This window comes from Echinops telfairi, unplaced genomic scaffold (genome assembly GCF_000313985.2).
Source record: "Echinops telfairi isolate 266 unplaced genomic scaffold, ASM31398v2 ScPeMD7_23;HRSCAF=83, whole genome shotgun sequence".
In the NCBI taxonomy this organism is placed as follows: Eukaryota; Metazoa; Chordata; class Mammalia; order Afrosoricida; family Tenrecidae; genus Echinops; species Echinops telfairi.
The window spans coordinates 59,461,206-59,486,357 of NW_022103920.1; the positions used below are offsets into that span (position 1 = coordinate 59,461,206).

A 25,152-nucleotide genomic window follows, 5' to 3' on the forward strand; every position below is an offset into this window, starting at 1 on the left:
AATGTACAAATGCGCTTTACACAATTGATGTATGTATGGATTGTGATAAGAGTTGTATGAGCCCCTAATAAAATGATTTAAAAAAAAAGCTTGTAGTTAGTTCAAGGATTGTTTGTTGGCCTTTAGGAGTGTTTTCCAGTCCAGTCTGTGTGGCACAATGCCCTGGCCCCAAAGTCCACCTTCAACATTCCCCGGGGACCTCGCTGTTCCATTCCATTGCTGTTCTGTTGCACCCCCTTAGTGTTTTGCCTTGGTGTGGCAGGATCAGATCGGGTGTAATACCCACACTGTGTCTCCGGTGTTGTCCCCTGTAGGGCTGTGGGTAAGTGAGTGGCATCATGTCTCGTAGTGGGGCCGGCCATGTGGTCCTCTCTGTAGACTGGCTCCTCTAATTGGGAACATCATCCTCACGGCCTGGTGAGTACTACTTTTTAATCACCTCTTCTGTGATCTCGTCTGATGTGTAGAGCAGTCCGATAGACTTCTGTTTTTTTATTTTGTATCCTGCCACTCTGCCATATTCCTCTATCGCTTCCAACACTCCTCTTGTAGAGTTTAAGGGATCTTCGATATATAGAATCATATTGTCTGCAAATAATGATAATTTCGCCTCTTCCTTCCCTAGATGAATACTTTTAATATCTTTCCTTTTCTTATGTTGTTAGCTAGGACCTCCAGTACGATGTTAAATCGGAGTGGGGACAAGGGGCATCCTTGTCTGGTCCCCCTTTTCAATGGAATTGTTTTCATCTTTTCTCTGTTAACTAGCATGTTGGCTATTGGTTTTTCATATATGGCTTATATAATATTGAGGAATTTTCCTTCTATTCCTATCTTCTTGAGTGTTTTAAACAGGAATCCGTGTTGGATGTTGTTGAATGCTTTTCCCACACCTATCGATATTATCATGTGGTTCTTATCATTTTTCCTGCCAATGTGGTGAAAAATGCTGATGGTCTTTCGTATGTTGAACCATCCCTGAATCCCTGGTATGAATCCCACTTGGTCACAGTGGATTATTTTTTTAATTTGCTTTTGTATTCTATTGGCCAATATATTAAGGACTTTTGCATCAATGTTCATTGGGGAGATTGGTCTGTAGGTGTCTATTCTTGTGGTATCTTTGCCTGCTTTAGGTATCAAAGTTATGCTAGGTTCATAGAAAGAGTTTGGGAGTTTTCCGTCTTTTTCTATGTTCTGCAAGAGTTTGTATAGGATTGGTGTCAGTTCTTCCCTGAATGTTAACTCAGATATCTTTATTGAAGAACAAGGAGTGATCTGTAACTTTTAAGTGTTTTCTCATGATCGTTCATCTATTCCAAGTAACCAGTCGTCACTTTCTTACCTAAGCTCTCTTCAGGATGATCCTTTTGCCAAAAAGTTCAACTTTTTTTAAAAGTCATTTTATTGGGGACTCATACAGCTTTTATCACAATCCATACATATATCCATGTGTCAAACACATTTGTACATATGTTGCCATCATTTTCTTTCTAATTGAGCCTTTGGTATCAGCTTCTCATTTTTTCCTCCCTCCCAACCTTCCCTCCCTCATGAACCCTTGATTATTTATAAATTGTTATTTTTTTCATGTCTTACACTGACTGCTGTCTCTCTTCACCCACTTTTCTGTTGTCTGTCTTCCTGGGAGAGGGTTATGTGTCGATCATTGTGATCATTTCCCCTTTACTCCTCCCACCTTCCCTTTCTCCTCCTGGTATCGCCTACTCTCATTATTGGTCTTGAGGGGTTTATCTGTCCTGGATCCCCTGTGTTGTGAGCTCTTATCTGTACCACTGTACATGTTCAGGTCTAGCCTGATTTGTAAGGTAGAATTGGGGTCATGATACTGGGGGGGGTGGTGGTGGTGCATAAAGAACTAGAGGAAAGTTGTGTGTTTCATCAGTGCTATACTGCACCCTGACTGGCTCGTCTCTTCCTTGTGACCCTTCTGAAAGGGGATGTCCAATTGACTACAGATGGGCTTTGGGTCTCCACTCCGCACTCCCCCTCATTCACAAAGACATGATGTTCTGGGTATTTGATGCCTGATACCTGATTCTATTGACACCTTGTGATCACATAGGCTGGTGTGCTTTTTCCACGTGGGCTGTGTTGCTTCTCAGCTAGGTGGCCACTTTTTTATCTTCAAGCCTTTAAGACCCCAGATGCTTTATCTTTTGATAGCTGGGCACCATCATTTTCTTCACCACCTTTGCTTATGCACCCATTTTGTCTTCAGCGATCTTCTCAGGGAAGGTGAGCATCACAGAACGCCGGGTTATTAGAACAAAGTGTTCTCGCATTGAGGGAGTACTTAAATGGAGGTCCCATGTCTGTCTGTTTCCTTAATACTTAACAAATAACTATATGTACACAGATCTATTTTCCTATCATTATATATAAATGTACTTATATATGTACATGCCTGTATTTTGACCTCTTTAAATGTCCTTTGCCTCCTACTTCTTTCCTCTATTTCCTTTTACTTTCCTCTTGTCCTATTATCATGTTTGGCCTTCATTCGGGTTTCAGTAATTCCTCTTGGCTGCATTGCCCTTCATCAAGCCCCACCAGGCATCCCATGCCCTCCTTGCCATTGATTTTAGATCACTTGTTGTTCCCTTGTCTGTTGGTTTATTGGCATCCCCCTTCTTTCCCCCACCTCTGCCTCTCCTGTGTCCCCCTGGAACCATCGGACCCATTGTTTTCTCCTCCTGATTGTTTATCCTGTCTATCTTATCTAGATAGACATGCAGAGACAATAATCACAAAAACAAGGCAAAGCAAAACATAACAAAAGAAAACAAAAAACAAAACAACGATTAGAAGCAAGAAAAGAAAACAAACCAACAGCAAGAAAAGAAAAGCCTATAAATAGTTCTAGGTCTGTCGACCTTTATGAGTGTTTTCCTGTCAAGTTTGATGGGGTGACATACCCTGGCCCCAAAGTCTATTTTTGGTATTCCTTGGGGACTTCATTGCTTTGCTCCCCTTGCTGTTCTGTTGCGTGTCCTTAGTGTTTTGCCCCGGTGTGGTTGGTTCAGATCAGGGCAATCCCTGCACTGTCTCTAGTGTTGTGCCAGGTAGCACCATGGGTCAGTGAGGGACACCATGTCTCGTGGTGGGGCCGGCCCTGTGGTGCTCTCTGTGTACTGACTGCTCCAAGACGGAAATCTTACTCGGAGCTTGGTGGCCCAGGGGGTGCTCCACTCTCTCTCTTTCCCTCTTCCTTTGCTCCTGCTCAGAAGCTCCCCTCTCCCTGAGCTGCAACTTCAGTGCTGTCCTCTGAAGTGAATTCTTTGTGGGGAAGGGGGCGGGTTGTCCACGTAGTTGGGATTTGGGCCGGCCCTGCGGACCTAAAGAGTTCAACTTTTTAATGTTTTATGTTCATTGCTCGATAAGAGCTCAGTAGGAATGAGTGCTTTGTTATAAACTGAGTGAGAACTGGGACCTAGCTTTGAAACTCTCCTAGAGCCCCTCTGTTGTATGTTAAGGGATCTGTTTCTCTGAAGCCTTAGAAAATGTATAGCTCATCTCCGTGGTACTCCCTGCCTGGCATCGGAATACCCGGAAAAGTGAATTCATGATGGGAAAGTTGGAATTGAACATGGGTGGTATGATATCAAAGTAATGGAGAGATTTGAAGACAGGTGAGTTTTCTTGTGCCTCAGAACAGACTGCGTCACTCTGTGGACAACAACGGTGCACCCTGGTGCAGTGCCAAGGAACCCAGTGCCCTGTGCTTTGCTGGGCCTCCCTGTTCTCAGTTTACACCAGTCATCTTCCTTCCCTCACTGTGGTCTCCAGACATATGCAATGCAAGTGTGTTCTGCTTTCGTGTATAACTGTGTTCTGGGTTGTATCAGTTTGGCTCTCACAGGGTAAGCTCGTTTCACTCCCCTTACAAGTTCTTGAGGGACTTTTCATTGTTTTCTACTTGAAACATTTGTAATTCTTAGAGTCCTTGTCCTGGCCAACTTCAAGTCATGCACAAAAGCATATACTGCCGAATGGTCTCACACCAGGTTCAAGTTCAATTACAATGAAGAAGGATATCCCAGTATTCCAAAGAATAAAAGCAGGAACAAAGAACTGGAAGTAAACTAAATTAATGTTTGAGTATTTTAATTATAGTTTCAGTTTTGTCAGAACCACACAATTTATTGCTATTACATTTGCCATTTCAAGTTCTGTGTACATGTGTGTTTTTCTCTTAGGAAGTTTCGGTTGATCCTATTGGCCCACTCACAGCTGCGGAAGAGAGAAAGGAGAAGGTGCCGAGCCCACACCTCAGTCAGCTGGTGGTTTTGACATCAGGGGATACGTTATATGGATTGGTGGAAAGAGTGGTAGCCACAGAATCCTTGTAAGTTGTTGCTTTGCCATGAAATATTTTAAAAGACTATAAAAGTAGCATTGTGTAATTGGACTTCTATATGCTTACAGATACCATTTCCAAATATATTGTGCACTTCTGAGAATTATTCTAAAACAGCTTACCACTTAATTTTTACATGGAGAAAAATAAATCTTTTGATTCTGAATCTTTAGCAACATAACCCTGGCTTTATAAGCATTACATATTTCACACTGAGTATTGATTGCAGTTGGGAAACTATGATATGATTTGTTTATTTCTCAGATTCTTTTCAAATCATAGTTATGATCATTTAATGCCCTCCAAAAACCAAACCCACTGCATTGAATTAATTTCGACTTGTATTGGTCCTGTACAGGGTTTCCAAGGCTGTCACTCATCTTTGTCCCAGAGCTGCGATTGGGCTTGAACTACCAACCTAGCAGTTCACAGTCCACAGCATGCTCAACAGCACCACCAGACCTCCTAGAAGAGTGTTTAATCAATAGCAGTTCAGTGTCAATATTGTTGTCGTTGACAGCAGTCAGAATGCTCCCTATCTCTCTAAATTCTTAATTTTGATAATGTTATTATAGCATATAAGTTCTTCCATAAATGTTAGGCCAATATATGTTCAGAGATTTTTGCATATATGACAAAAAGTAGAGAAAATACTGTCCCATTACAGAGCAGCTGCAGGCTGAGTTTAGGCTTTTTTGTCAGTCAGATGCCTTCCACTCCTGCATATTCCAGCCCCACTCATCAGTAGTTCAGATGTATGCCTCAGCCAGATGTGCAGTTCACTACGGATTGTGAATGAGCCCTGGTGGTCTGGTAGTTAAGTGCGTGGCTGTTAACTGAAAGATTGGTGGTTCAGACCCACCAGCAGTTCCACAGGAGAAAAGACTTGATGATCCATTTCTGGAAAAATGTGTAGTCTTTGAAACTCTGTGAGGCAGTTTGACTCTGTGCTCAAGGGTTGCTCAAAGCCCTGGTGGCAGGAGAGGGGTTTGTGCTGGGTTGTTAACCAGCAGGGGCCTTCTCGAACCCACTAACTGCTGCAGAAAGGTGAGGCCGACTGCTTCCATACAAATTTACAATCTTGGAAGCACTGTGGAGCAGGTCTACTCTGTTTTGTGGGATCATTATGAGTTAGAATTGACTGACAGCAGTGAGTTTTTATATAGGTGCTTTGAGTCAGTAGATTTAGTGGCACACAATTGCAATGCTTGAGTTACTTTTGAAAAGTATCAGGTATTAAATCTGTGACTATTAAGACTGTTGCCTATAATTATTATTATTTTTTAAATTGAACAAAATTTATTTAATGAGATTATTGTCCAAACCACTTTATTTTAAAAATCTTTTTATTGGGGCTCATACAACTCTTACCACAATCCATACAGCCATTGTGTAAAGCATATGTATACATTTGTTGCCCTCATCATTCTCAAAACATTTATCTTTTTAAATGGAATCTCTATAAGATGTTTTTTCGAAAGAAGTAGTCGTTTGTTTAACCTCTTTTGTTGTCTGTGCTCATATTTTACATGCAAAGTGACTTAACAGCTTAGCTCATTTGAAGCCATCCTTATTCTCTCACCTGAGTTTCCATTCAGTGGTAAGCTCAGTATTAATTACTGTGTAGATGTAAGTGCGTGCATCAAGTGGTAGTACAGAAACTTGTAAAGTACAAAGTACTCTTACTTGTCAAACATTTTTCAAAGTTCTTAAAAATTATTTATAGAATTTTTAAGGAATTGACAGCCTCTATATCTTACAGTTTGTTTATACTGTTGTTTATTTATTCTCTGTAGGGTATTCTTGGCTGAACAATTTGAGTTCCTTCAGCCGCATCTGGATGCTGTGATGCCTGCAGTCAAAAAACCCTTTCTTCAGCAATTTTATTCTCAGGTCAGATTTGGTCTTACATACTAAAAAATCTGTGAGCATGCTGGGACTGCCACACATGACTTAGGTGTTTTGGCTAATAGCCTCCACACTGCAGGCAGCAGGATTAGATGTTTATTTATTCACTTGTGAATTCCTAGGTTCAGCAAATATTTATTGAGCACCTTATACAAGTTAGGTGCTAAACACACAGACACAGAGAGAGAGAGAGAGAGGTACATATGAGCAAATGAGACAGACCTCAGTCTCACATCAGGGAGATGACTAGTGAGATAGGCTGGAGCCACATATTCCCATATTCTCTCAGCCAGGCATTGTTTCTTGGGTACTGGAAGCTACTGCAAGGATTGGAACAGAGCAGTGTGGCCAGCCCTGTACAGTCTTAGGAAGAGCACTCTGGAGGAAGTGTGATGATCTGACTTGAGATGGCAAACTTAGTAGGCAGGGAGACCAGTTTGGAGGCAGTTACAGTATTGCAAATGAAAGATGATGGGATCCTGAAGTAGGGCCATGAAAGGAGACACGGAAGAATTCAGAAATACTTGTTAGTACCACCAGCCGAAGTTCAGTAAATCAGGTTCTGAATAGAGTCCATAAGTTAAAGCATGAGTCCATGCTTTTATAATTTAAATATGTAAAAATACTGTCTTTTATCTTAAATACGGTATCCACTGGGAATCAGTGTGAAATATTCTGTACAAGTGCGATATTTTTAGAAAGTGATTGTTTTTATTACTGTATTTATTTCAGACTGTTTCAACTGCCAGTGAACTGCGCAAACCAATTTACTGGATTGTAGCTGGTAAAGCCATCGATTATGAACAAATGCTGCTCCTAATGGCTAATGTGAAATGGGATGTAAAAGAAATCATGTCACAGCATAACATATATGTAGATGCATTGCTGAAGGCAAGTACTCAGGGACTTTGTTAAAAATCATTCTAGTTAGAGATTTCTTAAGATCGCAATAGTTCAACGCTTGTATGATTATCATTATTACCATGTTAAAGCATTATGGTATTAGCTCCGTATCCTAGATGGAAACAGACTTATATTTTCTAAGTTTTATGTTCTTTTAGGTAAAAAAATACTTTGACTTTTATTTAAGCTTGCTAATTTCTCATGTCAGAGTATTGTTACTCTCCATACTGCCATATTAAATATTCTCCATAAGCCATGACTAGTGACAAGAAGATCATATGTTTAATAAAAAGGATTTCAATAGGTTAACACATGTGTTTTTTAAGAGACTATGCTCCTGAATTACAGCCAAGTAATTTTCCCCCAGAGATCACATAACTAATACATTATGTCTTGTAAATACGCCATTCTGTTTAGTGCCCTGCATTTAAAGTTTTGTGGAGAAGATTGCCGTTAATTTACAAATAGAGAAATTACCTATCAATAGATATTTATATATCGCCTGGTGTGTGGCAGGGCTGTGTAGTTGCAAATTAAGGAACATGACCACAGGGAACGTATATGGTAGCATGAGACAGCACTTAACATACAGAAAATGTAATATACACCAGGTGATGAACAGTACTGAGTCGGGGGCGGGGCGGGGAGTAGCAAAAGAATGGGTGGAAGAGAGGGATACCATTTATGTCCTGTGTCAGAGAAGGACCTGATAAAATGACAATTGAATAGAGGACTGTAGGAAGTTAGGAGATGAGCCATGCAGCTCTGCGGGGTGACAAAAGCAGATGAGAGAAAATGTCCACAACCTTCAGAAACATATTGTTGTTAATATTTGTCAGGAACAAAGGGAATTGTCTTTTCTTGAATTCATTATCATCTGCTCAGACTTTCTTAACTGCTACGCCTAACAATGAATAGTGGCCTGGAATCTTGAAGACCAATAAACAAAGTGGGAACTTAGCAGAGGGAGCAGCTGAGTGCCATCGTGTAGGGACGAGAGTGTCAAGATCAGTTGCAGTGTCTGGGTGAGGGCGTCATGAGGGTGTGCTGGAGCTGCCACAAATTGAAATATTGGGAAGAAGAAATATGATGTCTTAACCCCCTAGGAGATTTCAGTACTGCATTTTATAAGGAGTATGGAGTTCCCTCTATACTCAGCTACTAGCTGCAGGGTTGGCAGTTTGAACGCACCAAGAGGGACTTCACAAGCTGATACTTCATCAGCTTTGTGACCTGGTTCCAAAAGGTCACGACCTTGGCAGCCCTATGGAGCAGTTCTGTGAGTATGTGAGGATACCATGCATTGAAATTGACTCAGTTGTAACTAACAACAACATGTGATTTAAAAGATAAAGGTAGCAAAAAAACACTTCTGTTTTTTCTATTGTTTTTTAAAAGTTGATTATTTTTTATGACATCAAGCCATTGCTAATCACAGCTATGCAGGAAAGGGAAAAAGACTTTACTCAGTGAATATATATATAGTAGAAGGACCCCTCTCCTTCAGTTATTCTTTATTCCAAAAAACAATTTATAGGAAATATTTTCAGATTGCTAACCTGAACCCAGTTCATAGCACTTTAAGACCTTCATTCATAAAGGCTTATTAGTAATAACTTTTGATCTGTCTATAACTTATCCCAAACCAGAATTTTAGATGAAAGTAACCTGTTTTAGTTTGAGAAGAATATTAAATATAATACCTTGGTTTAAATGATTTTGGTTCTTTGTTTCGTGGTTAACAATTTAACACCATTCACTACATTCACATCCCACCCCCACCCCCCAAATGTTGATATTGTTGATTCAGCCATGTTGTATTCAAGCCACCAAATCAGACAAGTGGCAACCTGATTGAAATTTTGCGACAATTTCTTTCTCTAACTCTGTCAGAATTCTCACAGTTCTCTTCTTAGCTTTACTGCTAGTTTCACTAACTTTCTTTGGAGCCAGGGTCACAATATTTTATGCAAACAAAGTGCAAAAGAGGCACAATGATCAACACTTGGATGTACTGACCACAAGTGCTGTGTGTTGCAGGAGCTGGAATGGCACTAAGTCGGAGACATTACCCCTTTGTGCCCAGGCGAGATGTGGCATGACTCACTCTTGGCCTGTACAGATTTTTCAAGTTGAATTTTCAGTTCGACTATCCTGCAGAGTTACGAACACCAAGCATCTTTTTTCGACTTGGCTGTTTGAGTAGGGAAAGTTTGATCTCGGAGCTGTTTGACAACCAAGGTTTCACAGGACATGCTTTTATTCATTAATCTGCAGACTCTCTGGATTACTGAATTTAGCAATCAAGTCAGTAGGATACTATTGGATTTAAAGTATATATAACTTTATAAGACACTATTAATAGAAATTTACATTATGACTTGAAATTCAAAGTAGAGTTTACTGTGGTGAGTATATGAATGCAGTAGCAAATATTGCTCTTTGAAATTCATGAAATGAAACAACCAATGTAAAGCATTTATTTAACGTTATTTATATAGGTAAGCTTAATGGTTATCACTGTTCTGTTTGCCCTACTGTGGTGGCACACATGTTTCTTTGACGGAAGTTATGCTACTAGTATTTCAAATACTAGCAGGACCACCTTGGTGGAAGGTCCCAGCTGAGCTTCCAGACTAAGACAGACTAGGATGGCCTGGTTTAGAATCAGGAAAGATCTGTGTCATGGTTATATCCCTTTACCATACTTATTCATCTTTATAAGGAAACAATTCAATATAACTGCACTCTATAAAAAAGAATGTGACTAACATTGAAGGAAGGCTCTTTAACAACCTGTAGTATACATATAACACATCCTTGCTTACTGAGACCAAAGACTAAATACTACAGCCTTCACAAGGATTACACTTCAACATAAAGAAAACAGAAATCCTCCTAAGTGGACTGATAAACAACACCGTGGAATATGAAGAATCGGTTGAAGTTGTCAAGAATTTCATTTTCCTTGGCTCTAAAGTTCAGGCTCATGGAAGCAAAGTCACAAAATCAAATGAGGCACTGCATTAGGCATATATTCTGCAAAAACCTTTACAACGTGTTAAGAAGCAGAGATGTCATTTGGAGGACTATGGTATGCCTGACCCAAACCATGGTATTTTCAGTTATCGCATGTGTAAGTAAAAGTAGGCTAATGAATAAGGAAGCCCCAAGAAGAATGGATTCTTTTTACTAGTGGTGTTGGTGAAGATACTGAGCATGCCATGGGCTGCCAGAAGAACATACAAATCCGTCTTGGAAGAAGTGCACTCAGAATGCTCTGTAGAGGCAACGATGGCAAGACTTCATCTCACCACTTTGGACATGTTTTTAGGTAGGATCAGTTACTACAGAAGGACATCATCACTGGGCTAAGTAGAGGGTCATTAAAAAGAGGAAGATCCTCAGCTGCACAAGACTTCTTTAAAGTGTTGAAGAATAAGGATGTTCCTTTTAGGACTAAGGTGCACTTGGCCTATGCCATAAACTATTTCTGTCAACTCATTTTCATGTGAATGTTGGCCAGTGAATAAGGAAAACCAATGAAGATGCATCTGAGTAATGGTACTGGTGAAGAATATTGAAAATACCTGGACTGACAGAAGAACAAATGAATCTATCTTGGAGGAAATATAGCCATAAGTGAGGATGGACAGATGGCATAGGAGCAGGCAATATTCCACTCTCTTGTGCATAGATAACATTGCTATGGGTTGGAACCAATATGAGACCATCTAACCACAGCCCTCTATATTCAGCTAAAACAAGGCTAAGGGCTGATTGTGGAACAAATCAGTAATTGCACATATTTAAGTATAGGTTAAAGTTGGGGAAAAGAAAAACAAGTTCACGAGAACCAAATACGACCTTGAGTATACCTCCTTGACTTTTGAGAACATCTGAAGAATAGATTTGAATCATTGAACACTGGCAGTTACATAATCTATCAATTTGAGTGAAGGGGGGTGGAGTGTAGCCTATCAATGATGTCATAGCCAATGATCTCTTTGTGTGGGCATGGCCTTCTCCTGTCTTCCTGGAGGCGGGACACAATCTCTCTGCTACACATTCCTGTTGGCAAGCCACATGGAGCTATGCTGATGGCAGCCAGAGCCGTGGAGCTGGAGGAGCCATGTGGAGTCCCATTCCAGCACTGAGATGCTTGCCACTTTTCACCGACTGGCCTGTGATATTCCTGTGCATTCTGCATCATTGCGTGTGTTGCGTGAATCTGAAGAGGAATTTATAGACTAGTATCAGACATAAGGGCTAATATCAGACTTAAGGACTTGATCTGGACTGGTCTGGGATGTCTTACTGATGCATAATTACTTCATGATATAAAGTTCTCATATATATATATATATGTCTCCAGATTTGTTTCTCTAGTCTGTCCAGACTAACACAAACACTGATGACAGAAGACTTGACAAGCTGTTGGAGGATATTAAGAAATTCAAACAAGAAGAATGCAAAAAGCCATTAAAAAAGAGAGAAAAATGATCCAAAAGGATGTTTGGAGAGACTTAAAATCTGTTCTTGATTATAGAGTAGCTAAAGCAAATTGCAGAAATGAATAAATTTTACTTCATTTTAATGAGTTACGTAAAAGAGCTGAACAGAAGAGTTCAAAGGCCAGTGTGCGAAGGTAAAGTATTATAGTGAAATGTGTACAAACTTCGAGTTAGAAAACCAGAACTGAAGGGCACGCTCAGCATATCTGAAGTTGAAAGGACTGAAGGAAAATTTCCAGCCCGAGTTGTAATGTTGAAAGGTAATATGTGAAAAATAGTGAATGACGCAGGAAGCATCAAAAGAAGATGGAAGAGCTACAGAGTCGTGGTGTCCAAAGGAACTGGTAGACCATCAGCCATTTCAAAAAGTGTCATATGATCAAGAACCAATGGTTCTGAAGGAAGAAGTCCAAGCTGCATTAAAAGTATTAGGGCAAAAAGCAAGTCTCCAGGAATTGATGGAATGCCAATTGAAATGTTTAAAAAAGCTGATGAAGTACTGTGAACACTCACTTGTCTATGACCAACTGACTGGCAGAGATTTATGTTTATACCCATTTCAAAGAAAGGTGTGTTTGTCTGGGTTGACTAGAGAAACAAATTCATGGAGATTCATATATGTATAGGAAAGAGCTTTATATCAAAGAGTAATTGTATATTGAGAAAACATCCCATTCCAGACCAGATCAAGTCCGTAAGTCCAAAATTAGCCCAGCTGTTTGATACCAGTCTATAAATTCCTCTTCAGAGTCACGCAACACATGAATGCAGGAAGATCTGAGGCCAGTGGGTGGAAAGTCTTATGGCTCCAGTGGCAGTGGAAGCAACTCATCTCAGCGTTGGCATGGGTCTCCACATGGCTCCTCCAGCTCCAGGGCTCTGGCTCTGGCTCCATCCGTGTGTCTTGTCAACAGGAATGTCTCATAGAGAGTGTATCTGGCCTCAAGTGAACTATTTATCTCCTTAGTGCCTCCAAATGAGGTCATCAAGCTGCAACCTGATTGACAGGCTAGACTCCACCCCTTTTGACAGGAGATTATGTAACTGCCAACAAAAAGGTGACCCAGTGAGATGTGGAACTTGCTGAACAATATCATTACTATCACATTCAAGTAAAGTTTTGCTGAAGATCACTTAATACCTGTTACACTAGCACATCTACAGGGTACTGCCAGAAATTCAAGCCAGATTCAGACTAGGACATGGACAAGGGACATCATTGTTGATGTCCGATGGATCTTGGCTCAAAGCAGAGAATACCAAAAAGATGTTTACTTGTGTTTTATTGACCAAGTGAAAGCATTTGACTAAATCATAACAAACTGGATAGCATTGAGAAGAATGGGAATTCCCGAATACTTCATGTGTTCGTGATGGAGCAAGAGGCAGTCATGTGAACAGAACAAAGGAATGCTACATGGTTTAAAATCAGGAAAGGTGTTCATTTGGGTTATATTCTCCAACCATACTTACTCAATCTCCGTCTGGAGCAAATAATAATAGAAGCTGGACTATATGAAGAAGAAGGCAAGATCAGGTTGGAGGAAGGTTTACTAACAATTGTTCTGTGTGCAACCTTGCTTGGGAAATTTGGGAGGACTTGTTGCTGATGAAGATCATGGATTGCAGTTTTTTGTATGGATTGCAACTCAATGTAAAGAAAACCCAAATCACCACCACTGGACCAATAGATATTATGATGATAAGTGGAGAAATGATTGAAATTGTCAAGGATTTCATCTTGCTTAGGTCTATAAGCAATGCTTACGTGAGCAACAGTCAAGGCATTAAATGGCTGCTTGCATTGGCCAAATGTGCTGCACAGGACCTCTTTAAAGTGTTGAAGAGCAAAGAGGTCACTTTGAGAACTAAGGTGCACCTGACCCAAGCCATGGTATTTTCACTCTCCTTGTATGCATGGGAAAGTTGGATGGTGAATAAGGAAGGCTGAAGAATAGATGGCTTTGAATTACAGCGCTGCTGAAGAGTATTGAAAGTCCTAGGAACTTCCAGAAGACCAAGCAGATCTGCCCTGGAAGTATAACCAAAATGCTCCTAAGAAGCCAGAAAGTCAAGATTTAGTCTCTGGTACATAAACGTGTTACCCGGTGAGAACAGTCCCCGGAGAAGCTCATCATGCTTGGTGAAAGAGAGGGGCCATGAAACATAAGAATATCCTTGGCTGCAGCAGGGGGCGCACCTTGACGATAACTTTGAGGATGGGGGAGGACCAAGCAGTGTTTCCTTTTATTGGAAAACAGTTGACAGCAGCTAACAACAACAGACCAACAGCAAGCTTAGCAGATTGAATACTACTTCCCTTTCATAATCAATCAAAAGCAATTAACTGTCACAAATAGGTTAGCAAGGAAAACTATTCTTTAGGAAATAGCACAGAGGTAGAGCTAACACAGTTACCATTATGTGCTGATTTGGCAAGTGATGATGAGAGCAGTCCCCCCACCCCACCTCACCTCCCTGAGTGTTAGCAGTAAATTTGAAGGTATGTAGCCTTGCCTTGCTAACTATTATATAGATTCTCTGTTCTGCAGCTAAAGAAAAATGCCTTCTGAACCTTAAACTGCTTGAAATATACCATCAAGAGTCAAGCCAACAGTATTAATTTTTTTATAAATGAATATATTTAGATCATGAATACATTTATCGAAAGGTGAACCATCTGCTACTCCATGTGGTTATTAGAGTCATCTGAATTGGTCATGTTTTTTTATTTTTAGTGCAATGGTTATGTTCTAACAGATATTTAAACGGTCACTTTTCTGTAGGAGATAACATTTTATTGTTTGTTTTCTCCCCTGTGATGACTTTTGAATCAGTGTGTAATGGTTTGTTTACTTTTCTAGAATGTTGAGGAAAGAAGGTTTGTCAGATTCTTCTCTTAAAGAGTTTAGCTGTAATTTACAATCACTTCCCTGTGAGTTGAAAGCTTATTAAAACATTTTTAAAAGCTGAGTTTCTTGAAAGGAATTTTGAAGTCATGTCAGATTATTCAGCTCTTTTAGAAACATTTGGACATTGTTAACATTGTATAATTAACTAATGACACTTATTTCTTTTGAAAGAAAATTTAGTGTTCACTGTTTTTCACCATAATCTATTCAGAGTGGTATCCCTTTTCTTAAACGATCACACAAAATTCAAATTATCTTTGACATTATCTTTTTTCTTTGATTCTGAGTGGTTCTAATTTTTCCTATTTAGTGAAAATCAATGTGACATTATAATGGTATTTATACAGGGGCATGCTTTTTTGTCTTCTTTAGGAATTTGAACAATTTAATAGGAGGTTAAATGAGGTTTCTAAGAGGGTTCGGATACCTTTGCCTGTGTCTAATATACTTTGGGAACATTGTATTCGACTGGCTAATAGAACTATTGTGGAAGGGTAAGTTTTTCATGAAAGCAATATCTGTTTCGTAGCAGACAAATTATATGAATGCCATTATATCTTATCAAGAATGGATGGAGGGAATAGGTAGAAATAATGATAATTAGCTAACAATCCAATAATAATTCAGGTTTACTTTGAAATATAATTAGAAAGGAAACTTTAAACCTGACTCTCCCTGCCGTGAGCTTCACTTTCTTTTTTTAAAACATCATTTCATTGGGGGCTCGTATAACTCTTATCACACTTTTTTTTCTTGCTGGTCAACTGGAACTATCTCTGAGCTGAATGAGGAATGAAGTGTTGACTGGTTGTCTGAACATTACACCAATAATATTTCTTAATACCTAAAGATATAATTTTGAAGATGGGGATTATACCTGATATTTTTTGAGTGCCAACCTTTGGGTCTTTTAACTTTACATAATTGCAACAGTAAACCCTAACAGTAAACTCCAGTCGATAGGTAACTTTATCTTTACTGTATTGTTACCTCAGAAAACTTAGCTTCAATTAGATGTTAAGTAGCTTGTCCAAGCTCCATAGCTTTTAAGGCCAGAAAAGGTGCTTGAGCTCCTTATTTACTTCTGCCAAAATCTGTCCCCCAAATGACTATATCACAGCTCACGGTAACTATCATATACTTATTATAAAGTGCCGATATTTCATATGTTGCATTTGCAACATATTACATAGTGTAATTACATAATTACATAATGTAACATAATCTGCCCATCATAAATTTCCAACTTACTCAGAGATTGCTTATTTTGTTTATAGCAGCGGTGACCTGTGGGTCATGACCTCTTTGGGCATCGAACGACCCTTTCACGGGTCGTCTGATTCATAACAGTAGCAAAATTACAGTTATGAAGTAGCAATGAAAGTAATTTTATGGTTGGCAGTCACCACAACGTGAGGAGCTATATTAAAAGGTGTGGCATTAGGAAGGTTGAGAACCTCTGGTTTATAGCATCCAGAACACAAGTAACAAATAATAATTCATTGGACATATCCCTGAAAAGTAAAACATCTCTCTCAGAGACCAGGCACTCTGACCTAGACTTGCACTTCAGTTGAATTTTCATACTTCCTCTGATCTGATTTCTCTTTAATTCTTGATAGTTATTTTTTAAAGAAATTTTGGAAAGAAGGAAGGTAATAATGACAAGCTGACACCTACCTTTTGAAACAAATGATACGACAAATTGCAAAATAGCTCTGTGTCAACAATCATGATTAAACTGTATTTTTAGTAACTTTTTTAATAGAGAAGTTTATGATATGTGTTACATTTCCTGAGAGCTTTACATTTCTTATAGTTTTGAGGTAAATTCCCTAAGATTGAAATTTCTAGGTTTACCGTATATACTCGTGTATAAGCTGTTTTTCAGCAGCACATTTTTGTAATGCAGTTTTTAAGTCATGCCGAAGCTGGGTCCATAGCACCTTCTGGTGGGGCAGGAGGAGGCATGGCAACAACTCGACGGCAGCATCTCCAAGTAGTTGTCTAGCAAGCCGAAGAAAGGGCTTTTCTAAGCTGTAGCTTTTGGGGGCAGAGATGCCTTAGTTCTGAAGGTTCTTCTTTCAGTGGAAGATCGTGGATTTTTGCCTTAACTTCCATGTCCTTCATGCTCACGTGGTTGCCATACAGCACACTGAGTATGTTCTCAGACACTTGAACCAGACCCCTCTGCCAGTGTAGGCACATTCTTGTAAGGAACCCTGGAGGTCACATGGAACATTCTAATGGCTCCCTGGGCTTGGAGATGATCTCTCTCAGTCCTCCACATTTTTTCTTGACCAGCTGTGTCCCACACATTGAACTTAATAGGTCCTTCTGTTCGTACTGAACACAAGGGGATTCACCAGTCACATGATGTGTCACCGATGTTGTGATTCCAGTACCACCTCACTCACCAGTGCAGGTTTGAACTGGACTTGGGCTTCTCCATGGGTGACCTTTGTGATGAATCTTCCAGAAGCGTTTCCAGGCCGCGTCTGACTCATTGATGATTCTTGAGAGCCAGACGAACTGGACTACAGTTAAACCTTCTTTCAGACCTTTGGCCATAAGGAAGTGTAGTTCTTAGAGAGACAACTCACCTTAGAAGAGACACGTCTCTGCATTGCCAGTGAGGAGACTGGCCCGGAGAAATAAACGGGCTGCCGAGTGACAAAACTTAGCACAGCCCTTTCTCCTCTAGCCTCTTGTTCCTGGAGACTCAGCTTAATTAGGGCGTTACAGAAAAGGACCAAGTGTTCAGTTGTATAATTGGATTTTTTAAAAAATACCTCAAGGTTTATTTTTATAATCATGCCATCTTTTACTATTATTATGTATCTTAGATATGCCAACGTCAAGAAATGTAGTAATGAGGGTCGTGCCTTGATGCAATTGGATTTTCAGCAGTTTTTAATGAAACTTGAGAAACTAACAGATATCAGACCCATTCCCGATAAGGAATTTGTGGAAACGTACATTAAAGCCTACTACCTGACTGAGAATGATATGGAACGCTGGATCAAAGAGCACAGGGTGAGAACCGGAAGGGAGCTTTGTTCGGTTTCCAATCAGTTTCTTGTGTGACTGAGAGTGAAATGCGAAGATGGGTTTTCCTGGTTTTGCTTCAATTATTTAGGCTAGTTCTTTACCATATTCAGATTGCACAGCACCCTTTACCTGAGTAAAGCCTTGTGATCCCTAAGTGGACTGTAATAGTAATTATCTGGAGAAATAGCCAAAGTCTAAACATTAATGGTAGTTATTCTATGATGACTGTGTGGTAGTAAAAGGCTGCAGGGTTAATGTCAACATATATCCAATACAGCAATGTTGAAGACTTTCTTTTCATAGGTAAGCTATGTGTCAGACACAGGAAACCTTGTACCACGCAGCAGTCTCTGCACGTGCTATTCAAAGGCGTTGCTTATGTTCTGAGCTGCAAAGCGCTCCCGCTTTTTCTGAGTTGTTCCTCCTTCATGAACCCACTGCCCACTGAGGTTCCTTGCTGACCTCTCTGGTTGCTGTTGTCAATTTGGTGCAATGTATGCCCCTTGCCGCTGAGTTAATTCTGGCCACAGTAACCCGATGGGACAGAGCAGAACTACTCCCTCGGGTTTCCGAGGCTGTAAGTCTTTATGGAGGTGGACAGCCTCATCCTGCTCCCATGTAGAGCATTGTTAACAGCAGAATACGCAAGGCAGACATTTTGGTGTTAAGAAAATTTTGGGGGGTATTTTTGGTTTCAGTTTTAAAGATACTCTCAGGGTGAATCATCAGGGGAGTGGGTTCAGCCTGTGGTACCATGGAGAGTAGATGAACCCCTGACATGATTGCCCTGAAATGATCTGAAGCTTCAGCTACAAACATCCCCTCAGACCTCATTAAAACGAGACAGAAGTCCAGCTTAACTGTACATATTCTCTGCTCTGATCAATACACCCTTCTAAGAACTGTGTATGGGAGCAGATCGACAGCGGCAGCTCCGATGATTAGGTCAGAAGCTTGGTGGGCCAAGTGAGGCTGCGTTAGTGGGGAAGGAACAGTTCAGAAAAGGAGGGTGGAGGTGGATGCACAGCTCACAGAATGTAATCAATGGCCGTGGATTGGAAATGTTCCAGAGCAAGAAAGCATTTCCTCTGAGGCTTTTTGGTGATATTTTAAAAATTTCATACCTAAAGTGTTTACCAATGCAGAATGCCAGAAAATATGTAAGTGGCAGCACGTTTGAAATGTGAAATATCAGTGCATTGTGATAATTTAACAATGTTAAGCTATCACAGAAGCAAAGTGTGCGAGCTTCAAAAATCATAAAAAACCTGAGCATGCTGGATTACTTAGCTACCCAGAAACAGATTTTTGCTGCTTCCTGCTTTGAATCTATACCACTTTTTTTAGCCCCCATTTTTACAGCCCTGTTAACACTGTGTCTTTCATGGTCCAACTCTATCTCCCAGTGCTGTTCACTGAATTGTAATGCTCCCTGATCGTCCACTGACCGCGTTGCCTGTTCTTGCGGTGCAGTGACCAGATGACATGTGGTTTAATGCACTGCCTTTGGACCTCCTCTCTCTGAACAGGAGTATTCTACAAAGCAGCTGACCAATCTGGTGAACGTTTGCTTGGGATCCCATATCAATAAGAAAGCAAGACAGAAACTTCTGGCAGCTATAGACGATGTAGACAGACCGAAAAGATAATGAACATGGCTCTCCTTCCTCCTGGCATGGGTCGTCTCAACGTATATAACACGGAAGCGAGTTTTCATGCATTCCTGACAACTGTCTGCTAAGAAATGAGTGCATGTTCTTTCCACCCAGGAAATGGAAACCATCTAAGTTTGTGTGTATTTTCAAATGACTTCTACGTTCTCTAGTCCCTTCTGACCTGAAATGAAATTATTGCCCCATCATAACTATTGTTAAGTGACTACAGTGATGATATTTTACATAAGAATATATGTTAACTCTAAAATTAGAAGGAACAGTGACTTAGTGTATATCCCTGGGAAGTGTTTGGAGGAAGCATTTCAATGAAAAGATGTTGGCATTATCCTGCCCTCTGAACTTTGGTCTTAATAACCGTATTATTAGAGGCTAATGTACAGTATCTCCTTCCTAATTATGAGCCTTGCATGAGCATTAAAAAGTGTATGTTGACAAAATAGTTGAAAATTCAGTATGTTCTCTGTGTTTATAAATGTGAGTTTATGTCAGAATTCATTTGGTCATATCAAAGTGTTCATAAATGGTGACATTTTAATAAAGATTATGCTGTAATATGACCAGGCTATGTGAGTGTGCTTTCGACATTTTTTCTTAATAGGGCAGGCAGATTTCATGAAGTAATAGTTAATTGATTGACTTTTTTTTTTTTAACAGGGTGTACTGATTTTAGTGATTTTATATCCTGAAACCAGTGGTGAAATGACATTTCATTGAGTATGCATCTTCATTCACTTCCTGAGTAACACACAGTAGAATGTTTGTGGTATTTTCTGTTTAAAAATATGGACATTTTTCATCTCAGCTATTCTCCCTTTGAATTCATCTGTCCAAGATTCAGTGAAAAATATCCATTATTCAAGCGTATGCATGGGGTCATATGTGCACCTTTTTAGGACACCAGCATTGTATTGAAATGTAAAATAATATGAGGTTGGCCAATGATAACTTTGGAACACAGTCTTTGGTAACTGGGCACTGCCAAAGATCCTTTCTGAACATGGGTGATGCGAAGACCAATTTCCCATGCACTCCTGAAAACTGTCCAAAAAAGGAATTGTTGTCCGTTTCGTTCCTAGTTGGACAGTGAAAGGCATTTAAGCTTGCATGGTATTAGTCCAGTGATGACTGCACATGATGCACCAGGGGGTACCCAACAAAGCTGGAACTTTCCCCCTACCCCAAGCTATGTATTTAGATCTTTTACAAAACAACCTTCTCTCCTTCAGAGTACTACACTTACTACATTTGTCAAATCTCTGATTCCACTCTTAGACACACTTTTCAAACTCATCTGTTTGAATGGCTGACAGCACCTTCCCTTGGATTTTCTTTTTTTGTTCTTCACCTCTTTGTCTTCAAATCACTGTCCTTTCATGTCCCTCTTCATTCGTGAAAACAAAAAGAAGTCGCATGGCAAGATGTCAGGTGAGTAAAGTGTGTGGGGCATGCTGGCTTTTATGCCAAAAACTGGCACACTAAGATGGCAGTTTGAGCAGGTGCATTGTCATGGTGGCAAAACCAGTTCTCCCTCTGCCATAAATCAGGCCTTTATTGTTGCACAATGTTGCGCAAACTTTATAGAAAACTTGATTAACAGTATGACCTGGTGGAAAGAACTCCAAATGTACTACAAGCCAACATTTTTGTCTGTTTAGGAAGTTGATGGATGTTCAGAATGAGGTTTATCATTACTCGACATTTCACCTTTTTTTGAAATGAGAAAACCACTCATACACTTGAGTTTTTCCCATAGCACTGCCCTTTTTATCTGTGTTCAACATCACAACAGTTTCTGTGGCTTTTTTCCTGAGCAGGAGAAGAAATTTCACAGCTGCATGCTGTTCTCTGAAATCAGCCATCACAAAAAATGAGGTCTGAGTGAAACTGCTTTTATGAAAAACTTCACTGTGACTAGAGAACCTTCCCAGGCGATGCCACTGTGCACGCTAACTCAGAGCAAGTTGCTAAACGCTTGTCTAATGGGGAAAACGTGTACAATGAAAACTCCCCCCCGCCCAGCAAAAACTTTTGGGGGATGGGGTACCCCCTCGCATTACATCAGTAGCTTGTGGAATCCTGTAGTGCCTCATGAGAAACAAGCCTGATGTTCTAGGACTCTCCTTGGAATTGAAATGCTGGCAGAGAGCACAGAGCTGTGTGTGATCAGGCAGGTGGTGAGGAGACAATGGCCTCAATGGTCCTTTACATTTGTTATCAATATAATATTGACAATAAAACATCTGCCTTCTAAAAAGGTATGAGTTTGGGTTCATTATGATCTACCTGTAGTGCCTATGTATGTATTTACAGGGTAGATTCTGTATGAGGCCATTATGTGTAGGCAGCCACTTGAAGAAAACATGAAATCAACTTGGTCCTCGTGTTTCAATCACAGATTCAGCTGGGTTCATGAAGAGCTAATCAGTTCTGTATTTCTCAGTTGATGAGCTGAGGATTTTATAGTTGGCTTCCTTCCTTTCATTACTTTAGTTGACTCTTGTTAGTGTAACTAGAAATTACCTGCCCGGTGGAGTATAGTGTATCCCAGGGTTAATGGTCTTTGTTACAGTAGAATTGGTTATTTTGTTAGAGACAACCATGCAATCTGCCAGACTCTTTAGCATGCCTGCCCTTTTGCTTTCTCCATCTTCAAAATAAAAAATGGTAAGTGTCTCATAGATGCCTTTAACAAAAAGCTTTCTTTTTCATTAAAACAATAAATGCTAACCTCAAAATAGAATTAGCAGATTTAAATAATGAAACTAATAATAAAAACATTTTAATCGTTTTATTAGGGGCTCATACAACTTATCACAATCCATACATACATCAATTGTATATAGCACATTTGTACATTCATCGCCCTCATCATTCTCAAAACATTTGCTCTCCACTTAAGTCCCTGGCATCAGCTCCTCATTTTTCCCCTCCCTCCCCCCTGCCCCTTCCCTATGAGCCCTTGATAATATATAAATTATTTTGTCATGTCTTGCACTGTCCGATGTCTCCCTTTACCCACTTTTCTGTTGTCCATCCCCTAGGGAGGAGGTTATATGTAGATCCTTGTAATCGGTTCCCACTTTCTACCCCACCCTCCCGGTATTGCCATTCACACCACTGGTCCTGAAGGGATCATCCGTCCTGGATTCCCTGTGTTTCCAATTCCTATCTGTACCAGTGTACATCCTCTGGTCTAGCCAGATTTGTAAGGTAGAATTGGGATCATGATAGTGGGCGGAGGAAGCATTTAAGAACTAGAGGAAAGTTGTATGTTTCATCATTGCTATACTGCACCCTGACTTGCTCATCTCCTCCCTGCGACCCTTCTGTAAGGGGATGTCCAGCTGCCTACAAATGGGCTTTGGGTCTCCACTCCACACTCTCCCCTCATTCACAATGGTATGATTTTTTATTCTTTGATGCCTGATCACTTCGATGCTTCGTGACCACCCAGGCTGGTGTGTTTCTTCCATGTGGGCTTTGTTGCTTCTGAGCTAGATGGCTGCTTGTTCACCTTCAAGCCTTTAAGACCCCAGATACTATATCTTTTGGTAGCTGGGCACCATCAGCTTTCTTCACCACATTTGCTTATGCTCCTGCTTTGTCTTCAGCGATTGTGTCAGGAAACTGAGCCTCAAGGAATGCCAGTTTAATAGAACAGGTATTCTTGCGTTGAGGGAGTGCTTGAGTTGAGGCCCAATGTCCATCTGCTACCTTAATACTAAATCTATACATATATGCACATAGATCTATTTCCACATCCTCATATAAATATATTTACATATGTACAAGGCTTTATTTAGACCTCTATAAATGCCCTTTGCTTCCTAGCTCTTTCCTCTCTTTCCTTTTACTTTCCTCATGTCCCACTGTGATTTTCAGCCTTTATTAGTGTTTCAGTAATTCCTCTCGGTTACATTACCCTTGGTCACGCCCTACCAGGCTTCCTACACCCTCCTCACCACCAATTTGGATCGCTTGTGGTTCCCTTGCCCTTGGGTTTGTTAATACCACTTCCTTTCTCCCAACCTCCCCCTCTCCCATGTCCCCCCGGAACTGTCGGTCCCATTGTTTTCTCCTCCAGATTGTTCATCCAGCATATCTTATTTAGACAGACCTGTGGAGATATTAACATGCACAAAAACAAGACAGCAAAACCAAGCAACAAAAGAAAACAACCACAAGCCAATGACAAAAAACAAACAAACAAAGAAAAGCTTGTAGTTAGTTCAAGGACTGTTTGTTGGCCTTTAGGAGTGTTTTCTGTTTGAGTCTGATGGGGTGCCAAGCCCTGGCCCCAAAGTCTATTTTTGGTATTCCTTGGGGACTTCGTAGCTGTGTTCCCCTTGCTATTCTGTTCCACACCCTTAGTGCTTTGCCTCGGTGTGGAGGGATCAGATGGGGCGGAATTCCCACACTGTGTCTTCAGTGTTGTCCCCTGTAGGGCTGTGGGTCAGTGAGGGATGTTGTGTCTTATATTGGGTCTGGCCATGTGGTCTCTGTGGGCTGGCTGCCCTGAGCAGGAATATCGTCGTCAAGGCTTGGTGGGCCAGGATGTGCTCCACTCTCTCTTCCTCCCACTTCATTTGCTCCCATGTGTTCTGATCAGACATGTCCCTGTCCCAGAGCTGCAGATTCAGTGCTGTCCTCTGAAAAACATTTCTTAAATGCATTATAATGTCTAAATTGAATTATACATGTGTCAATAACTATTATAATTACACAAATTTTTAAGTCTAAATTTTCCTTAACGTTGACATTTTATGTGAAAGAGTTCTATAGAATTCAATAAAATTAAGTTGATAAAATATATTGGAAATTAGTAGCCCTGGAAAAATAATAATTTCTACAATTTTAAAAATGCTTTCCTGATGACTGTGTGCTAAGAAACTTATACCTGTTGTCTTGCATTAAGAAATGCTAATGAAATACAGAGTGATCCAAAGGAACTAGTTTGCTTTAGTTTACAAAACCTACAGAGATTGCCTAAATTCACCTTAAGTAGCTCATTTACTCAGTTTTCAAATGAAATAGAATTTATCTTGAATCTGGAACAATACAGTATTTGTCATTTCCTTATATAGAATATCATTTGAAAATTGTTGAGCTTTTAAATGTCATTTTAAACCCACTCACTGAAATGTAGTCATATACTTCTACAACTACAAAACATCATTTAAAAAAATTGCAATCTTATTCAGTCTGAAAGCATAGTTGTATTTTGTATTGAGATATTACACCTGAAAATGAGAGCAAATGGGAAGAGGCAGGGGATAATTATCTATCACCTATCATTTATCCGTGGTAATAATTTCTTTGGTAAGAGTTAATTCCAAACTAGTCCCAAGGAGTTATAGATTGAGGTCCCAAAAGTCCAACCCTTGCAAGATTATAATCTTCCCTGTTTTCCCCTTCTCCTTCTGTGTTCGTCCGGGTAGACTAGAGAAACAAATTCATAGATACTCATAGGTATATAAGAAAGCTTTATATACAAGAGCAATTGTAGATTGATAAAACATAACAGCCCAGTCAAGATCAAGTCCATAAGTCCAATATTAGCCCATATGTCCAATACCAATCTATAACTTCCTCTTCAGAATCATGAACCACATGCAATGATGCTGAATGCAGGACAATCACAGGCCAATGAGTAGAAAGTCTTGTGGATCCAGTGGTGGTAGAAAGAGATCTAGGCAGCTCCAGGGCTCTGGCTGCATCAGTGTAGCTCCATCAGGCTCATCATCAGTAAAGTCTTGCAGGGAGTGAGCATGTGCCCCGCCTCTAGCAAGCTATTTTTCTCCTTAGTG

The 25,152-nt window shown here is 40.2% G+C and overlaps 1 protein-coding gene across 1 annotated transcript in view; it reads left to right on the forward strand.

Annotated features, from left to right (window-relative positions):
* The window catches only part of VPS50 (VPS50 subunit of EARP/GARPII complex), a 131,351-nt gene extending 111,449 nt beyond the window's left edge, over positions 1 to 19,902 (forward strand). Inside the window, exons 23-28 of the mRNA XM_004702659.3 lie at positions 4,221 to 4,369; positions 6,178 to 6,274; positions 7,022 to 7,180; positions 14,991 to 15,112; positions 17,465 to 17,654; positions 19,199 to 19,902. Of these exons, the coding sequence (XP_004702716.1) occupies positions 4,221 to 4,369; positions 6,178 to 6,274; positions 7,022 to 7,180; positions 14,991 to 15,112; positions 17,465 to 17,654; positions 19,199 to 19,318 (837 nt within the window). The 3' untranslated portion in view covers positions 19,319 to 19,902. The remainder of the gene's footprint in view (positions 1 to 4,220; positions 4,370 to 6,177; positions 6,275 to 7,021; positions 7,181 to 14,990; positions 15,113 to 17,464; positions 17,655 to 19,198) is intronic.
* Positions 19,903 to 25,152: the final 5,250 nt, after the last annotated feature.